Source organism: Thermobia domestica, chromosome 1 (assembly GCF_964235325.1).
Source record: "Thermobia domestica chromosome 1, izTheDome1.hap1.1, whole genome shotgun sequence".
Lineage (NCBI taxonomy): Eukaryota > Metazoa > Arthropoda > Insecta > Zygentoma > Lepismatidae > Thermobia > Thermobia domestica.
Genome location: NC_137454.1, coordinates 205,280,074 through 205,294,399, shown reverse-complemented (window position 1 = coordinate 205,294,399; position 14,326 = coordinate 205,280,074). Strand labels below are relative to the sequence as shown.

Sequence of the window (14,326 nt, the reverse complement as noted above, 5' to 3'; positions counted from 1 at the left end):
CTATTCTCCAAACTTTAGTAGGTATTGTGTAACGGAGACATAAGCAGACATTATTGGATAAGGGTGCTGAAGACGAAAATGGCAAAGGGGTTTCTTGTTTTGATGTTACAGAGAAAAGGGAGGAAACGGAAATAATGGAAGGTTTACGTATTTTTCCGACTTTCATGTGGGAACTTCACAAATTCTGCACATTTTTCAAAGCCACGCATATTATGGCCTTTGTACTATTTTTATATGTTTTGTATGCCACTTTATTCAAAAAAATTATAATAATAATAATAAAGTAATATTCGCTTTCGTATACACTAAAAGTATCTTTATTCAATAGAGACAGTTCGCTTCTAATTGCTTACAACTGTCTATCCATGAACGGGGGAAAAGCTAATGTAAAAGAAGAATGGATTTGTTCTCATTGTTTTTCTTTCTTTTTTTCTGCTTTCAGCAAAGAAAACGTACTCCAACGCCTCCTCACTGAAATGCCATAAATATGTCATTCTTGAAAAGGGTCCCCTCGCAGCTGTGGACAATGTTCAACCTCAAAGTAACCCTCCGCAACCTGCTAGAAGAGAGAACCGAGTGTCGTCAATGCGTTGTTGCGAATCTTCACATGATAAAAAAGGGGGGAATGAATAACTTAATTGGAGGCTTTTAGTAAAATTATAAGCTCATATAAGGAATCCTTTATTACTGACCTGACTCCATGCAAATTTTTGTAGGGATTTGTTCATTGCTTACTGAGAAAAATTCGAAAAAAGTTCCAATGTTATTAGATAGGGGAAAACTCGACTTGACAAAGAGGTAGCAACAGCCTTAAGGGAGTCGGATGATGAAAGCAAGTGAATGATGATAGAAGTATTGATGGAATGAGAAATGGGAGGAAACAGGAACACCGAGAGAAAACCCTCAGACATGATATTTTTTCCCACAAACTTACTTGGCCAGGGATCGAACCAGAGGTAAGCGCTCTACCACTGACCCACACTGACCCAGTGTACCTTTCGCTTTACCTCAATATTGTCTGCTTAATCCAAAGACTGAGTGAACGTAAATTATCTCGTACCAAATTGTCTCTCCTGAAGTGTTTTAAAATTGCTTAAAGTCATACCAGGAAACTAGCACTCCATAAACCTTCGTAAAAGTAACTCCACTTTTTTTTTAATGTTTAGCCAAATATTACAGGTAACTCACCACATTGAATGTACAGATAAAGTAAGCCCAATATTTAATAATATTAGACTCTGTAATCGCCACAAATCTCACATATAGTGAACCTAATTATAACAGATTCCACCATTTATTTATCGAAAAAAAAAGAACATCAAAAACATAGACTATTTCAATGAGACTTATGATTCAGTTATTACTCTTCTTGCTTTTTTCTATATTTCCTTCTACTAAACAAATCTAATAACTGTTTCCATCCCAATATCTCCAACTATTCTACAGAAATATTTTGGAGCAGATTCGAGTTTACATAAGGATGTTTCAAGTATCTACATGACAAAAATATTTCTAGTTTAGGAAAGGTTTTAAACTATCGTATGCTTTTAGAAATTTTGTGAAATATAGTAAACTAAATAACATTGCTTACCAATGGGACTTAGGTCAATGAAATCTTTGGATAATAAATTTGTAAGTAATTCCATTAGAAGAAGAATATCACGAAAAGTATCCTCTTCTGCTGTTGTTTCAAGACTGTGACGTCCAATATTGCACCTGGCGTAAGTTTGAATCATTTGCAAACAAGATTCATACATTCTCTTACTGTCTGCCTGTAAAACACAAGCAAAGTTTGTAGTATATTTGCTGATAGATGTTATAAGATACATAATTCAAGTAAGATACAGTCATACCTTATATCTAGAATTTTTGTAACTGACAGTTTCAGTGTTCACTGACACTGTTTTCAGTGACGTCTAACAATTACTGAAGTGCACGCATTGCTAAGGTTTCTCTCTGACTGGAACTTTTTCGAGAAAGAAAGAAAGAAAAAAAAAAAAGTAAATCTCAATCCTTAGGTTATCTATTTTTTTTTTCCAAGAGAACTTTATAAGAAGAGAGGAACCTTAATACTGCATCCACTTTAGCAATTTTCAGTCACTGCAGAAAGTGTCAGAGAATACTCCAACCACATTAATCACAAAAATTCAAAATGCAAGGCAAAACTGTTCGAAGTTTGTAATAGTTTATAACAAAAAGTATTTTTAAACATAAAAGCTTTTAAACGAAATATTTTTCATAACATACGTAATTGTTTATCTTAAAGCAGTTTCGTCCAATTCATTTTCGTGTACTTATTGATTCGTTCATTCTTCACGTAAAACACCAATTTACACTTTCATCTTTGTGCAATTACAATGCACCATAACACATAAAAATCTCCCATCACTTAGTCTTTTTGTTATTGCGTGTGTGTTCAAACAGTGATGTAATTATGATGATAATATTTTCTGAAACTCTTCAACACTGAAATCTTGCTGGCTTCATTTACTCATGTATATTTTCTTATAATAGACACAGTAACATTAACTAAACGGGGTAGGGAAAATAAGTAACTAATCACTTTAACCTGTAATTTTTAGTCTTAAAAGTTGAGAAGTTTATTCCACAAACAACAGCACAATATCCTGCATCATATATACGGCCATATATTTCTTTAAGTAAAACGTAGCCTAAATTTGGCTACGTGGCGTACGGCTGTTATTGAAGTTACGATTGACAGTGAGTAGTTATATGATGAGAAAGAGCAGGTTAATAGCGCTGAGTGATGTGCCGAAGATGGATGAAACAACATGAAATATAAATGGCCGAAAAAGTACTTTAAAAACTTCGAGTAAAATACCTTGAGCAGCTTTTGTTTCTAAAACACAGCACAGACTTTAATTACATTTTGTACACTTGATTGTTGAATATCCATTACAACAACGTCGGCTTTTAGGTCTGAACTAGCTGAAATGACCGTTCTTCACAAAAGGGAGAATAAGTTTATGGAAAGTTGTTGAACCTCTTCCCTCCTTAGAAATGAAAGTGTAATGATAAAAATTAGTAATGTCATCTCTTTCCCCTTTCACTTCCCATGTCAATGGGGCTGAGTTTGGACTTAAACGATATTGGAAGTGTCACTGTTCATCTCAGCGATTCCGGAAACTATTGATTGGATACCAATATCGGTATTTTCGATTATCTTTAAGTCACCCCCTCTCCTTTCCGCCTCATCTCGTATTACCTTCACGCCGATAAAGTGATAAAAATCAAAGTTATGCCATGGTCCATTCATGTACCAAAAATCATAAAATTTGATGCAGTGGTCTAGAAGGAGTTGGCCGCCAAACATCGTTACAATGATTTTTATTTATATAGAAATGTAACCTGCCCCTCCTCCTTTAAAATAAAAATTTTCAAAAACGTTGGGACATGTTTCCCCTTATTTTTAATCATGAATTTATATATCGAATTTCATCTTCCTAACTTGAAAGTCTCGTTAGATACTGTATTTTTTTGGGGGGATAAATTTTTGACCCGGTCTACCCTCCGCCTTTAGGATAAATATTGGAAAATTAATATGATAAGAACCTGAATTAAGACAGGCTCCACTTACGAAAGAAAATAATCAAAATCGGTGGTCCAGCAGCGGTGTAAAAGGTAAGCGTCAAGCATATATATATATATATACGCAACGCCTCCTAGCAGGTAACAAAAGAAAACATGTGGTCATACTAGATGAAGCATATATTTCTACTATCTAATGGTATTCAATTATGGACTACTATCTACTATCATAGCGTTGACGAGGGATGCCGATACTTTGTCAGCACTGCAGATTAACTCTCCCAAAGGGGTTCCCAGTTGCCACGAGATTTGGGTGCGCTACGTAATTGATGGTCCATAAGGTTAAAAAGAAATATGAAGGTAATATGCCTTACATACCAAGGTGGTGCCGTCCCCTGGATGTTTCACAGTTACTTTTCCTTTCTTCTACTTCTTCCTTTCATCTCAGAGAGCATACGTAGAAAAATGAAGAAATATCGAAATAGCAAGATAAGAAAAAGAAGAAGTAAGAAATGTAAGAAATGCCCCACGTTCATGTTTAGACTACTTGATAGTTTCTTAAATTTGGAATATATTTAATCTCTTGTTGTTAATTAAAGTTACAACAGTTCAAGGAAAACCCTTTGCTTCCATCCATTATATCCTTTTTAAACGTTTAGCAGACCATAAGCATAAATTAAGTAACCGCTTCGACATTCCGAACAAAATAGTAACAATGCACTGTAACATACTTACTAACCTGTGTCAAATAACAAAGCATTCCTCTAGCACATTCACAATAGAATTCCAGAATAAGTTCTACAACTTGACTATAATTATGGTATACACCAAGAAGAGAAGCGAACTCCGATATCATTGGGAAAAGAAACTGGAATAATGACTGAACAGTTTGTACTTGTGCTCCCTGCGCAACACCTGAAAAACGAAGAATTGTCAAAATTGATTTCTGATTATCATTATAAGGCACTCCATTAATAAAATAATTGTGTCCGTGGGTTTATGCAGAATTTAAAAATTCTACTTATCAAATACGGGGAGAATATAATTTAAATTCATATTCTTTTCAATACTCACAACACCGATAAGCACTCTATATATACAACAATATTTTCACAGATGTCTAATTTTTACAAATTATAAATGGGCTATACAACAGTTCAAAGTGTATCCTTTACACCTTTTCAGATACAATGAATAATTTTATTTACAAGAATTGATTCCAGGAACTAAAACGGGAAGAATTATTTCACAATGATTACGAGAAAATAAAATATATAAAAAACAATTAAAGTTCCTGAAATCCCTATGAAAAGAAATTTTGACATTTGCTTTAAATAAATATTCTTACGCCTAAAATTTTTACGTATTATTTGTAAGACTCTCAAATGTAGTTTTTGGAAGTTTATCCACTTCCAAACAGAAGTTTGAGAATAGAAATAATGAGAATACGTATTATATATATATATATATATATATATATATATATATATAGATAGATAGATAGATAGATATAGATATATATACACGGGATGTTAATGAACTATACCGACAAACTTTAAGAGATGATTCCTCACATCAAAATAAGAGAAAAAAAAGTTCATATGGACCTATGACGAAAAGTGCATAGTTTCAGAGCTAGAGCTGTCCAAAAATCGCGAAAAAGTTAAATTTCAAGAGACCCTACTTCGAATTCGAGAGACTGTGGATAGTGGTCCTTATCCACGTAAAGGAAGCCATGCATACTCAATCCAAAAGTGCATATTTCATCAACTGTCAATAGGTGTAAAAGGTATTTCCTACAGGGTATAATTCTCAGATATGTTTTCAATAGCGTTTTTAGATATACCCTGATTTCAAGAAGGGTCCCAAGTAGACAGGAGGTAACCCTTCACAACAATGGACATCCAATGCTTCGGAGGGAAGTCGGAAGTGTTAGGAACCGGGAGCTTCATGTTTGTTTGTGTTCGCAATAACGTGTGATGATATGTATTTCGTCACGGTATATTTCACGTTTTCTTCACTTATAAGCGTGAAAGAAAACATCGCACCATGTGTTTTCTCGAGTACGAGAGACTGTGCTGCTGACGATCCTTAACACTTTCGACATCACCCTAAAAGATTCCGTGTTCACTGCTATCAAGGCTTATCGTTTGCATACTTTGGACCAATCATAAAATCAGAGTTTATCTCAAAATTCGGTTGATGGAATGTCTGGGAATTTCACCCTGCAGGGAATAATCCCTACACCCACTGAACATTAATCAAATAAACATTTTTGGATTGCGTATGCGTGGCTTCCTTTACGCTGATAAGAACCAGCATCCACAGTCTCTCGAATTCGAAATAGGGCCTCTTGAAATTTGGCTTTTTCGCGACTTTGGACAGCCGTAGCTCTGAAACTATACACTTTTGGCCATAGGTCCAGATGAACTTTTTCTCTTATTTTGATGTGACAGTTTGTCTGTATAGTTCATTAACATCCTGTACATTTACGTAAAAATATATGCTCTTGCTATAACAAATAAAACTAAACGTAATTTTAAAAAACCGTTGTAAAATATTCTTCAAATATCCGCATTATAATACAAAGACGTAATTATTAAAAAAAAAAAATAAATAAATAAATAAAAAATAAAAAAATAAAATAACGACACTGGATTGAAGGGCCCTCAAGCTCCGATTTTTTCCAGGAGGTTGACTTCTTTGAGATAGCATACAATAATACTAGTTAACACATAAAGATGTCTTTGAACTAACCATAGTTAACACAGTAATATATATAGTCTTTGAAGTAACAAAACCATAACAATGAGGTTATGATTTTTAAAAAAGTTTTTTAACTTTTTTTTTTTTTCCAAGAGAATTTAGCTTCTTAGAGATTAAGTAAAATGCTATTAATTAATATTATAACACATGACATTTTTCAAGTAACCGATATCGACAAGGTGGGTAATATTTTCTAAGAAAATGTTTAAAAAAAACAAGTGAACGCGCCTGCTTGCAGACGATATTCAACGGTATTAACTAATATCCTAATATGTGAATTTCTCTTTCAAGTAACCGAAATATGACAAGAAAGTAATAACTTCTATTATTGGACCTAATATCTTCTACGTAAGACATTTATCTCTGGATGTTTTAATCATTTGAAATATTTAACCCTCCAGATTTTCACTTATACATAAAATACTATCTTATTACACATAATATACCATTTGATATCATCTTCAAGACGAAAGATGACCTTGTTTCTTTTTATATCCTAACCAAAAATTTTAAGGAGTAAACATTTCTTAAGAAATTATTACCGATATAATAGAATTTGGTGGTTTCATACTTGAAGTCACATGACACGATATTAATGTATATGTAGTTTTATATCATTTATAGGGTGACGCACTCACTTGAGTCTTGCTTGTTTTCTACTCAAAAATCTGGTCTAGTAGCTAGCCTAGTAGAGCGATCTAAAACACTTTGCTGGTGATCACAAGATCTGTCTGTCGTAGGTTCGATTCCCGCTAAGGTTATAGGTTTTAATGTATGTATTGCCCTTTCACCATTCATTTCATAATCAATGTAGTTTAAACATTATCAAATGTTTTGTTTACTCAACATGCGAACGGCATCCAAATAATCCAATAATTAAAACACAAGAACTTTAAAAAATAAGTGCAATAATCTTTAGAAATAGCTAGATCCATTTTTCGTGTACGTAACTGTAAATTATAAATTATTTTGAATGCACTCACCAATGAAAGACTCTAAAATATCAACAATTTCTGCTTTGATAACTTCCTCGTGAAAGTTTCTGCTAAAGCTTTCTTGGCAAATAATACTTTTGAACTTGTCCTGTAATGGCTTCAAGACCTAAAAAATAACGAACATAAGTACATAAGTGCATTCAATTGCTTTTCAGTCTGGGGGATGAGTAACAGAAATAATTTATTTTCGTAGCACTCAAAAATCAACAAAAGATTTAGAAAAGACGCCTTAAACAGGACTCTTCATTGCTAACATGATACACAACGATGTTAATTACTACTATTTGCTACCTACGTGATAAATACAAAGATATAATGCACCTTTATCTTCAAAAAACAAATCGGAAAAAATACTAGTGTAACCTACAAAAGATCAGGTTACATGAAAATAAACTACCAAAATGTAATCCTCTTTTACGACCACTACGAGTATATTGAAATGAAGAAATCATAGGCCCTACATCAAATGTAGGTAGATATCATAGAGCGTACTACAATAAGCTTTGTAAAACATTGAGCCTGAGTGATTATCAGCGTTGTCAGGTTCAATTATAAGCATACTTTCAATTATGAGCATACTGAATTTAGGTTAAGTTACTAAAAAATAAGAATTATCATGCGCATTTGACTCAAGAAGAGCAATTTTACGAATCTGTGGTTACGTTTATATCATAAATAATAATAATAATAATTCAATTTTTATTTACAGCAGTGTTTTCTATTTAATACGTAGTGAAAAATTCACCGGAATCAATCAATTTGATATACTCATGAATTACATTAACAGTCAGCGTATACGAAGAAGAAAACAGTACATTCGGTTTCAGGTGGAACTTTCATTTGAAACTATATTGGGATCAAAATAAAACAAGATGCATTTCTAGTATAAGTTTTTTTTTTTTTTTTTTTTTTTTTTTTTTTTTTTTTTTTTTTAATTAACATCATGCGTCAGTTAGTACTTCAACATACTTTTAACGTATCACACTAAGTTTTGTCTTGCACACTAATGGAAACGAGGAAAAATACAAATACATATTGAAACAAATGGGGCAGCAGTCTAAAGAAACTCATGCGCTAGGCACTAATGCACCATCACTAAGCAGCCCATGTGACGCAATCTGGTATTGAAACTCTATATGAACGCAAGCACACTGTCATTGCGTCGCCGAGACCAGATTTTACACTGGCAGTATCAGCAGTACCTTTAAACCATTGCTTGAAATTTTATCTTTAAAAACCATGGCTTGAAATTTTATCTTTAACTCCACACATACTTGCAAATACAGGAGACATTGAAATAACTTTAAGCCACTGTTAAAATTTCAATAAATTATCTTCGCTTGGAAAATCTGTTCTGCTTTGTTTCTAAGTATAATTTTAAAAAGCCCCTTGGCTATATGATATATATTTTCCAGCGGAATTAATTGTAATACACACAATCCAGTTTTTTCTTTCTTTCTTTTGGGTTACGAATATGAGTCAGAAGGGTTTATTCTAGAAATGAGATTCACGATCTGTCAATAAAGTGAGTACTCTATGGACTATTCAAGCTTCTTGTGTTTATCTCCTCGTAAGTTTATATTTCTACAATACAGACGAACAATTAAGATTAATTTATGAATTGATTTAAACAAAATAATTTCTAAATATCAAGAGTTACCTGTGTCCAATACTCGACACGTGTTTGTGCGTCATCAGTAGCTGCTCCAACAAGAACTAAAGCTTTTAATAATCCTCTTTTAGCGACTTCGGGAAATCTCCCTTTGCTAAACTGCGACTCGATTTTCACGAGATTCCACAAGCGTTCGCTTTTCAAAACGTATACTCCTCTGGAACAGACACGAATTTAAAAATTGAAATTGAAATATGATTGATTACAAAAAAGTTAACATTGTTTTACTAATATATTTCAGAGCGTTATTGGTCTTAATTAACAAATCACAAAATGCATTGCACACAAATAAGGAGAGTGATAGAAGGAGGAAAATATATGCATGCAAAAAATAACTACTGTTATACCATGATACTCACTTTTCTCTGACATCAACCAAGGCAATCAGCAGATTAATTGTATCTTTTATGACACCCGGTTCTGAAGTAAAATTCAGCAAATTACACTCAATTTTTCTAAGTAAGTAATCCGTAGTCCAAACTGCTCCTTGAGAGTCTTTTCCAAAAGCAGCAACAATCGCAAGGCTCATCTAGAAAGTACATATCAATTACTGTACGTAATTTTCTCGAATTAATATACATAAAAATGCATTGACCAGCCAGAACATAACGATCACCTAGCTAATATCTGTTATATCCACTTTCGGTTCGTAGAACACCAACAATGCGGTTTGGTATGGAAGCAATGAGATCTTGGTAGGTGGCTGGAGACTTGGCGCATCACATCTGAACCCACAAGTCACTCGTTACTGTAAATTCTGCGAGGAGGCTATGATCTCGAATCTGACGTTCAATGATATCCCGAATGTGTTTAATTGGGTTAAGGTCAGGTCAGTTTGGGGGCATTGTAGCAATTGAAATTCACCGTGTGCTCCTCGAACCACTGCAGTACAACGTTGGCCTTGTAACAAGGAACATTGTCCTGCTAAAAGATGCAATTTCCAGCTGGAAATATGGCCGACATGAATGAATGTACGAAACCAGCAATGAGCCATTATGGTGTTCTTAAAACGCACTACTGGGCCCGCGCATTACCATGTAAACGTTCTTCAAATCATACTGGAGTCACCAACAGTTTGTCATCCTACTGTGCACGTCTCGGGCAGCTGTTCCGTTGGAAGACGACGGATTCTGACCTAGGCATCGATGTGATGAAGGCAGTATCGTAAGTCATCGGACCATGCAACGTTGTATCATCGCTCTGCAGTCCAATGACGATGAGCGCGTGCTAATTCCAGTCGTTATCTATGATGTTATGCTGCTAATATTGGTACTTGTATGGTATGTCGGCTGAGAAGGTCCATATCTAACAGTGTACGGTGAACTGTGTGTTCAGACATACTCGTGTTTTGCCCATAAAATCTGTTAACGCCTGCTAATAATTGTGCCACAACTTGTGCCCTATTCTGTTATACCATCTTCGATAGTTTTCGACGTCCGACATCTTTAGTGAGGTGTGGCCGCTCTAGGTTTGTGGTTTGGTACTAGTTTCACATTTCTTTTCTTTTATCTTAGAAAGACATTAACCACAGCAGATCGCAAACACCTCACAACTCGCGCTGCTTCCGAGATGCTCATTCACAGTCGTCTGGCCGTCACAATCTGGCCCCTATCAAACTCGGATATATCGCGGGCCTTCACCATTCTATACACAAGTATCACGCTGACTGATCGAGTGAGATCTCTGTCACCGCTTGGCGAGCGATTCTGCTGTACTCTCTCCCTCTTACTTTAGCCCAACGACTTCGTTCAAAGTGTAGCAGGTAGTCATAATGTTTCAGCTAGTCAGTGTAAAATACATGTTTATATTTAATTAAGATACATACTGAATAGTGGAAGGTCATTTATTTAAGATTCGAAAGTCATGTCAAAAATGTTTCAAATTGAGGTCATAAAATAAATATAGAATTTTCAACTTCAATACACTTGTAGGCGCATATTTGTAACTAATCAGTTCCTGTTTGGATAAATCTCTACATATTCGAACAAGCCAGTACGTACGGCAGAGCCCAGCGTTGCGCAGTAAACATAATAAAGAGCAGATTCATGTGATGAACTATGATTTAGAAGTGAAATACTATGAGCACGTAAACACGGATTTGGAACTCCACTCCTTTGTGACTTCACAAGTAGAGTAAATATATGTCTAATGAACATAAGAATGAACGGCCTGCAACAGCAGTAACTCCTGAAAATAATGCTGCTGTGTAAAAACTAATCAGAGAAAATTCAAGATCAAACTATCAAAAGTTAGAGGAAGAACGGGAGATTGAAGTGATTTGCATGGTTATTTGAAGGTTTTAACCCAATCCATATACAGTGTGAGAAAGAAGACTGTTGCTGTTCCTTATTTATAATAATAATTATTATTATTATTTTGCAAGATTAAGTTTGGTGAAAGTGGTTTTTGTTGATCACGAAGTGTGCCAACAGTTCATACACAACAGGTGTACTTTCCCTAAGGTTTCGAGGTATTAACGTAAACGTTGACCAAAGGCAGAGATTCGTGGAATTTAGCTTCACTACAACACTATCTTACAAATGGGTGCTCGGACATATGACTTAACTGAAAAACAAGGTGCAACTATAATCACATTTCCTTTTCCGTCGGAAGGGGCACCAGGCGATTACTTTGTTTCAAAGATTTAACGAAGGACACAGAGGATCAAGACAAACAGTGCAAAAATCGAGGGTCTTTCTAAAAGACTGCTTAAAATGCATGTTTCAAGGATAAACAAGTGTACTGCTATGCGTTGGAAGAAAAATAAAAATTTTGGCAAGACTCAATGTAATTCAAAATAGGAAAGAATCGTAATTCGGCTAAGAATAAAGGTAACTTTTGGTAGCAATAATGTAAGTCCAGAAATGAAGGAGAATCGCTAGAGGATGATCTAAAGAAGTTTTTTCAGATATATACAGTAATGATTGTGTATATATATATATATATATATATATATATATATATATATATATATATATATATATATATATATATATATATATATATATATATACAATCAAGAAATAATTATCCAGTTCTATCTGAGGTACGAGTAGTCTTACTGTCAATTAAAAATAAGTCAAGTTGAGTAGTGATGGTGGTCCAGTCACAAAATTTTAACACCATACATATCCAGCAAGAAAGACCCAATTCAGGTTTTCTCTTACAGAAGTTGCAGTCTTCTGAATTACACCCGAACACAAATATATAATCTCAACAGAAATGAAAAAAATACTACTGTAACATTTTGAAACTGTTAGGTTGAAGAAGTTTGATGGGTACACTGTGTCTGTATATAAATACATTAATAGCTCAAACTGTACGTTCCATACTTCAATGTTGCAAGGATTATTAGCCTTACAATAGTCCAATGCTGTTAAATACAGTGTCAGCGCTTTTATGTGTTCATGCAAACAGTGAATTATTCCCCTTGTGTATGACTCTGTATCAACCCTTAAGTTTGATTCAGCGTTTTATAAAGCGGAAGTTTATCGAACTGGAATACCAAAAAAGGGTTTGTGATTTATATATATATATATATTTCACTATAAGTACAACAGTTTTCTGTATGTATAACACATTAATGTGTTCTTGACTTAATCTTTTATTATTATATTACGGAAACTGTAATTTTAAATGTAAGAATAAAATTGTTGGAGGAGTCCAAAGTTCGATTTAAGTTTCTACTTTATACTGTCTTCTTGTTTCACTCGTATACCTTAACACTAGACGCATACGCTTAAAAATGAGATGTTTCAAATACCTCAGCGTAGTAAGTTTCGTTAGGCACAAGGTACGAAAGTGACCATCGCCTCAGAAACCACATAATAGTAGAGGCCACTTCTGGACTAAGTAGGTTTGTAAGCTTGGCTTCTACAGCTCTCGTTTCAACTTCAGCAAGACGAAAGACTGCAGCTACAACCCTGAAAATAAATAAATTCAACAATTCAACATTATTATTAGTGTTTAAAACACACACACAAAAGATGAGACATACTTCAACAGACAGATCTCATTGGACTGAACACAATGATATGAGTGAGTATAAATTCACATGCGTAGTTTTCGAGAAAATAAGGAAAACTTTAATATATATATATATATATATATATATATATATATATATATATATATATATATATATATATATATATATATATATATATATATATATATATATATATATATATATATATACAGTGGCGTATTTACGATTTTGTTTCGGGAGGGGCTTTGCCTGGAAATGTGAAAATTCTGCAAGATATTTCATTTACTTTACTATACTAAGTAAGATTTCATATAACTAGTCCAGAAGTGGCCTCTACTATTATGTAAGGTCAAGTCATATGACCATAGTAATCCGGGAAGAGTATTAGATTTGTTGCTGACAAATTTGGATAACAGTTCTATGCATTTTGACATCCCACCACTGACTAAAGTCGATCGCTTCCATCCCCCATTCATGTTTGAGTGGAAAATTATAGATAGTGGCAAATATTGTCCCGTTCCTCAGTACGATACATATAATTTCAAACAAGCAAATTTCCTAGGTATTTACAAGGGCATTAGAGAAATTAACTTAATAAATAATTGCAGTAACAGTGTCAATGAAACCACTGACCATTTATATAATTTAATTTATTCTGTATTTAACGAGCATGTATCTAAGAAGTCAATTGGTTGTAAACAAAATTATAAGGATCCATGGATGACGCGCGAGAATTGAAAGCACTAATAAACAAACAAAAAAAAAAAAAAAAAAAAAAAAAATTGTTAAAGCCAAAAGAACAAATGATGACGTATGGTATCAGAGATATTCAGACCTAAGGAAACTTGTAAAAAAGAAATACATTGAAGCAAGAAAATCTTATTATTCAGATTTAGAAAATAGTATTTATAAGAACAGCTCATATTTTTGGAACGTTTTTAAAAAGTCTGACTGTAAACAAGTACCAAAGCAAATAAATTGTAATGGTATGCTAATTCGACACTATTGAAATTGCTGAAGCATTTAAGGGTGTATTTTATAAAGCTTTTAACTTAGAAGTAGGTCAAGAGGTACTGCCTGAGAATATCGTTAGTAATAGTGCTCTAATCGGAATTCCTACCGTTACTGATTTAGATGTAATGGAAGCAATTAAACTAATTAAACCGAACACTACTCCAGGTCCAGATAATATTCCTTATTATGTAATAAAAGCTTGTGCAACCGAACTTTCAGCTAATTTAGCAAAAATATTTAATGTTTCATTACGTACAGGTGTGTATCCTTCAATGTGGAAGCAAGTATATGTTGTTCCGGTATATAAATCAGGTGATAGACAGATTGCAAGTTACTACAGGC

General features: G+C 33.8%; 1 protein-coding gene across 1 annotated transcript in view; it reads right to left on the bottom strand.

Annotated features, from left to right (window-relative positions):
- Window positions 1-14,326, bottom strand: part of LOC145693182 (exportin-4-like) — a 102,083-nt gene that overhangs the window by 18,175 nt on the left and 69,582 nt on the right. The window contains exons 14-19 of the mRNA XM_081768954.1: window positions 12,746-12,905; window positions 9,342-9,511; window positions 8,971-9,139; window positions 7,299-7,416; window positions 4,289-4,464; window positions 1,592-1,772 (exon numbers count right to left, since the gene is read on the bottom strand). Of these exons, the coding sequence (XP_081625080.1) occupies window positions 1,592-1,772; window positions 4,289-4,464; window positions 7,299-7,416; window positions 8,971-9,139; window positions 9,342-9,511; window positions 12,746-12,905 (974 nt within the window). The remainder of the gene's footprint in view (window positions 1-1,591; window positions 1,773-4,288; window positions 4,465-7,298; window positions 7,417-8,970; window positions 9,140-9,341; window positions 9,512-12,745; window positions 12,906-14,326) is intronic.